This window comes from Sphaerodactylus townsendi, linkage group LG01, assembly GCF_021028975.2.
Source record: "Sphaerodactylus townsendi isolate TG3544 linkage group LG01, MPM_Stown_v2.3, whole genome shotgun sequence".
Taxonomy (NCBI): Eukaryota; Metazoa; Chordata; class Lepidosauria; order Squamata; family Sphaerodactylidae; genus Sphaerodactylus; species Sphaerodactylus townsendi.
Window position 1 is genome coordinate 7,855,257 of NC_059425.1, and position 6,000 is coordinate 7,861,256.

General features: G+C 56.9%; 1 protein-coding gene across 1 annotated transcript in view; it reads right to left on the reverse strand.

Moving 5' to 3' along the window:
* NUP210L (nucleoporin 210 like) overlaps positions 1 to 4,503 on the reverse strand; it is a 72,974-nt gene extending 68,471 nt beyond the window's left edge. Inside the window, exons 1-3 of the mRNA XM_048503428.1 lie at positions 4,436 to 4,503; positions 2,159 to 2,287; positions 154 to 304 (exon numbers count right to left, since the gene is read on the reverse strand). Coding sequence (XP_048359385.1) covers positions 154 to 304; positions 2,159 to 2,287; positions 4,436 to 4,503 — 348 coding nt within the window. The remainder of the gene's footprint in view (positions 1 to 153; positions 305 to 2,158; positions 2,288 to 4,435) is intronic.
* Positions 4,504 to 6,000: the final 1,497 nt, after the last annotated feature.

Sequence of the window (6,000 nt, forward strand, 5' to 3'; positions counted from 1 at the left end):
TTGCCACCTGATTTTCGTTTCTCCTCATTTTAAGTCTCGGGGCTTTGTCATTGTCGCTTGTCTGTAGTAGTTAGTCCCTTGGTGTGTAAAAAGGATTAACTGTCTCTTAGGCCTGAGTACTTGTCTCCTCCAGTGGGCACGGGGGGAACGCACCTTGTATGTCGGCTCCTCCATTCGTACTTTTACGACCGCTGCCCCTGTCTTGATCCCTGAGACCAGAATCCTGTCTCCTTGTTTCTCCTCTCTTTCCATCTCGATAATGTAGTCCGGTGGAGAATATTCTGCTTCGGAATACTTTAAGATCCTACAGAGACAAGACTAGACATTTACAGAAAGAACAAAGGCCTTTGTGATCCTTTTGCTGCTTGGTAGTCTCAGGCGGGTGTGCACTAGAGGAGGCTTGCATCTTGCTCTTTCACGGAAGGAGTGTTCGGATTTTTACCATGACTTTCTCTCTTGGAAAGAGACTCAAAGAGCTTTACAAACTCCTTTCTTCTCCTCACCACAGACACCTTGTGAGGCAGGTGGGGCTGAGAGGGTTCTGACAGAGCTGGGACTGGCCCAAGGTCACCCAGAAGGCTTCATGTGGAGGAGCGGAGAAACAAATCCAGTTCCCCAGATAAGAGTCCACCACTCACGTGGAGGAGTGGGGAATCAAGCCCAGTTCTCCGGATTAGAATCCACCTGCTCATTTGAAAATGCCAAGACATCACACCTTTCTTTGACCAGATGTCAGGTTATATCCCACAGCTGTGAACACAGAAGACGGTTATGGACTTTGTCCTGCCTGCCCTTGCCCACAGCAGAAGTCTGGGACTGGGGGTGTGTGTGTCAAATGACCCTGGGTGCAACGGCCTGCTGCCAGGAGTCAGCTTGCTGCTGTGACACCCTTCCAAGCTGCCTCCTTCCCTCCCTGCTGTGGTGCCCTGCCCCCCCCCCCCACTCTGCAGGCTGACTTCTGCCCTCCCCAGGGCACCGTGGCAGCAGGCCAGCCCATCAAAGCCACCCCCGCCCCCTAGCACGGGGGTGTTTGTGCCCAGAGCAGGTGTTGTCTCTGGGCACCATTTCCCCCTGATAGCATCTGCTGGGCCCTCCCAAAAGTCATTGCTGATATTCATAAGACCCCTGTTGTCAAAAAGACTCCCGGTGTGAGTTGGGGAGGGGGCAGTTCCTCCACTATTTCCCCTCTGCTGTCCTTTCAAGGACATCCCATTAAACTTCCTCATTTCAGTCCTGGGAGCCTTTTACGCTCCAGGGTACCCAGAGCAATGCCTTTTTTTTTGTGGGTTGAAGGTTGCTTCTATGTGAAAAGAAAGAAGGGGGAAAATCCACAACCATAAATGCCTTATATCCAGCCCACAGTCCAGGAGATGCAAGTTGGCCACAGCCCTAGACTAGATCCTGACTCAAAAAGGAAAAAAGTCTGCTCAATGGATACAATTATGGGGGGGGGGGGGGGAGATGCTACAGCAGCTGCCATGCTGAAAGGTGGCTTTGAAGGCGTTCTACCACAATGATATCACCATCTCATTAGCTCAGAGGAAATGAACCCAAAATTCCCAGTGCTGCCACTCACTCTTAAAGTTAATCATAGAATCATAAGAGTTGGAAGATGGGGCCCAAGGACCATCAAGTCCAACCGCTTCCCGTACAACATTCTTGTTCTATTTCACACTGTCTTTTAATATGGGGTGTGAAAGGGGGGGGGGGTGGAAGGAGGAGGGGAAACTTCAAGGTGATAAAAGGTTTTACCCACACAGACAGTTTGTCAGAACTGGCTTTCTATAGCTAGGTCATCCGATGTCTGTCAATAAAGGTTTCTGATTCAAAAGATCCAGAGTCTCATATTTGTCTACAGATCCAGGGATTGACACAGGCCGATGGCTGAAGGAAGCAACAGTTTGTAGCCATCTTAGCTGCCTTCCCTTCCCTTCCCTTCCCTCCCTCCCCTCCCTCCTTCCTTTTTTTCTCTTTACAAAAATGTTTACAGATACTGTTACTTTAATTTTACACTGTCCCATCCTTCTTAATTTTAGGGCACCACGGTTCATTGTTACGCTGATTTTATTGAAAGTAAATGTAAACCTCTCTGAGCCAGTTGCAAGCGAGGAGAGTGGTCTATAAATAAATTATTATTATTTATCCGGCTTTTCTTTACCTAATCTTGCTGGACAGCTCCACGTTTTCCATCTCGTCATCCTTGGCGATGCTCCACTCAAATTCCATCCCTTCCAAGCTGCTGAACGTGTTCCCTGTAGACAGGACCTCAAATAAGCGCTGGCTGAAACTGCATTTTGAAAGGTGTGGTTCGTAAAATGCATTAAATATGAAATGAAAATAAAGCTGGGGCTCCCACAGCAGATGTACTGTTGAAGGCTTTCACGGGCGGATTCAACTGGTTGTGGTGGGTTTTCCGGGCTGTGTGGCCGTGGTCTGAGGGATCTTGTTCCTAACGTTTCGCCCGCATCTATGGCTGGCATCTTCAGACGTGTATCACAGAGGGAAGTCTGTAACACACTTCAACAGCAGAGTTATGCCCTAGAACAGTGGTGGTGAACTTTTGGCACTCCAGATGTTATGGACTACAATTCCCATCAATTGGCCATGCTGGCAGGGACTGATGGGAATTGTAGTCCATAACATCTGGAGTGCCAAAGGTTCGCCACCACAGCCCTAGAAGGTTTTAGGAGCAAGTAAACACTGAGGCTGATTACTTTAGAGAAGAAATATACGTTCTTTATTGGAAGAGAACTCTATTTTTTTTGGTGCGGCCAAGTCCCAGACGACTTATGAAGGTGCCGTAAGGTTTTCAAGGCAAGAGATTTTCAAAGGTGGTTTGCCATTGCCTGCCCCTGGGACACAACCCTGGCATTTCTGGGAAGGGAACAAGAGTTTGGATTTATATCCCACCTTTCTCTCCTGTAATGAGACTCAAGATGGCTTACAAGCTCCTTTCCTTTCCTCTCCCTTGTGAGGTAGGTGGGGCTGAGAGAGTTCTGAGAGAACTGTGACTAGCCCAAGGTCACCCAGAAGGGATGTAGGAGTGCAGAAATACTTCTGGTTCACCAGATAAGCTTCCGCCACTGAGGTGGAGGAGTGGGGAATCAAACACCATTCGGTGGCAAAGACGAAAGGTTCTGTTTGAGAAGGTTAAGAAGTGACATGACAGTCATGTTTCGATATTTGAAGGGATGTTTGGTGAGGGAGCAAGCTTGTTTTCTGCTGCTGCAGAGACTAGAACCAGGAGTCATGGGTTCAAGGTGAAGGAAAAGAGATTCCACCTAAACACCAGGAAAAACTTCCTGACAGTCAGGGCTGTTTGACAGTGGAGTGTACTGCCTTGGAGTGTGGTGGGGTCTCCTTCTTGGGAGGTTTTTAAGCAGAGGCTGGATGGCCATCTGACGGGAGTGCTTTGATTGTGTGTTCGTGCATGGCAGGGGGTTGGACTTGACGGCCCTTGGGGTCTCTTCCAGCTCTATGATTCTATGTGTATTGTCAAAGGATTCAACGGCCGGAATCAACTGGCTCTTGTGGATGTTCCAGGCTGAGTGGCCGTAGTGGGGTAGTTTTGGCTTTTATTGTTTCACCCATAAGAACATAAGAACCAGCCAGCTGGATCAGACCAGAGTCCATCTAGTCCAGCTCTCTGCTACTCGCAGTGGCCCACCAGGTGCCTTTGGGAGCTCACATGCAAGAGGTGAAAGCAATGGCCTTCTGCTGCTGCTGCTGCTGCTCCCGAGCACCCGGTCTGCTAAGGCATTTGCAATCTCAGATCAAGGAGGATCAAGATTGGTAGCCATAGATCGACTTCTCCTCCATAAATCTGTCCAAGCCCTTTTTAAAGCTATCCAGGTTAGTGGCCATCACCACCTCCTGTGGCAGCATATTCCAAACACCAATCACACGTTGCGTGAAGAAGTGTTTCCTTTTATTAGTCCTAATTCTTTCCCCCAGCATTTTCAATGAATGCCCCCTGGGTTCAGTATTGTGAGAAAGAGAGAAAAACCCACATTTATGGCAGGCATCCTCAGAGGCATGCCGTGGTAAGATGCGTTTCTACACAGGGTGCAGTGCTGGATTTAGATGCAGAGAGGCCCTAGACTTATGAGGCCTCTCCCAATCCCCCACCCTCAGGTCTAGAGGAAGTTGGAAGACTGGTTTAAAGCAAAATTCAATAAAGCCAAGGATGATGCCAAGTGTTTAAAATTCCACCATTCACGATTCCTCCTCTAAAGGACCTAAGATGGTATTGTTAAATAGCACAGCGATTGGAAAAAATGAATAAATATTAAAATTAACACTGACATGGAGTGCAAGGATAATTACTGAAGGGTTGTTTAGAGACTACGGTGTGTTATGACAGCATGTATAAGAAAGGCCTGTGGCAGTGTCAAAAATATTACAGTCAAAAATATTACAGTGTCAAAGATATTACCTTGGCTGGAGCCTGCCTAGATTTCGAAGCTGTAGGCTTCGGCCTGCCAAGCCTAGAGGTAAATCCATCACTGACAGTGCGTTACAGAGAGAAACACATCTTTCCATGACATGCCTCTGAAGATGCCAGCTACAAATGAGGGCAAAACATTAGGAGATAAAACCGACAGAACGTAACCAAACAGCCCAGGAAACTCAAAATAGCCAGGAAATGTTTTCTGTGTCCATTTCCTCTGTTCAGTTTAAAGAAAGATACAAACATCCACGACACAGTGTCATTTTTGTGATCACCCATGCTAACTGCATAGTTATCCTTTTTAACTGAGAGAGTGAGACAGATGGTGAAAACAAGAGGGAGGGAGGGAGGGAGGGAGGGAGGGAGGGAGTCCCCCCCCCCACCCCCCCCCCCCCCCACCCCCCCCCCCCCCCACCCCCCCCCCCCCCCACCCCCCCCCCCCCCCACCCCCCCCCCCCCCCACCCCCCCCCCCCCCCACCCCCCCCCCCCCCCACCCCCCCCCCCCCCCACCCCCCCCCCCCCCCACCCCCCCCCCCCCCCACCCCCCCCCCCCCCCACCCCCCCCCCCCCCCACCCCCCCCCCCCCCCACCCCCCCCCCCCCCCACCCCCCCCCCCCCCCACCCCCCCCCCCCCCCACCCCCCCCCCCCCCCACCCCCCCCCCCCCCCACCCCCCCCCCCCCCCACCCCCCCCCCCCCCCACCCCCCCCCCCCCCCACCCCCCCCCCCCCCCACCCCCCCCCCCCCCCACCCCCCCCCCCCCCCACCCCCCCCCCCCCCCACCCCCCCCCCCCCCCACCCCCCCCCCCCCCCACCCCCCCCCCCCCCCACCCCCCCCCCCCCCCACCCCCCCCCCCCCCCACCCCCCCCCCCCCCCACCCCCCCCCCCCCCCACCCCCCCCCCCCCCCACCCCCCCCCCCCCCCACCCCCCCCCCCCCCCACCCCCCCCCCCCCCCACCCCCCCCCCCCCCCACCCCCCCCCCCCCCCACCCCCCCCCCCCCCCACCCCCCCCCCCCCCCACCCCCCCCCCCCCCCACCCCCCCCCCCCCCCACCCCCCCCCCCCCCCACCCCCCCCCCCCCCCACCCCCCCCCCCCCCCACCCCCCCCCCCCCCCACCCCCCCCCCCCCCCACCCCCCCCCCCCCCCACCCCCCCCCCCCCCCACCCCCCCCCCCCCCCACCCCCCCCCCCCCCCACCCCCCCCCCCCCCCACCCCCCCCCCCCCCCACCCCCCCCCCCCCCCACCCCCCCCCCCCCCCACCCCCCCCCCCCCCCACCCCCCCCCCCCCCCACCCCCCCCCCCCCCCACCCCCCCCCCCCCCCACCCCCCCCCCCCCCCACCCCCCCCCCCCCCCACCCCCCCCCCCCCCCACCCCCCCCCCCCCCCACCCCCCCCCCCCCCCACCCCCCCCCCCCCCCACCCCCCCCCCCCCCCACCCCCCCCCCCCCCCACCCCCCCCCCCCCCCACCCCCCCCCCCCCCCACCCCCCCCCCCCCCCACCCCCCCCCCCCCCCACCCCCCCCCCCCCCCACCCCCCCCCCCCCCCA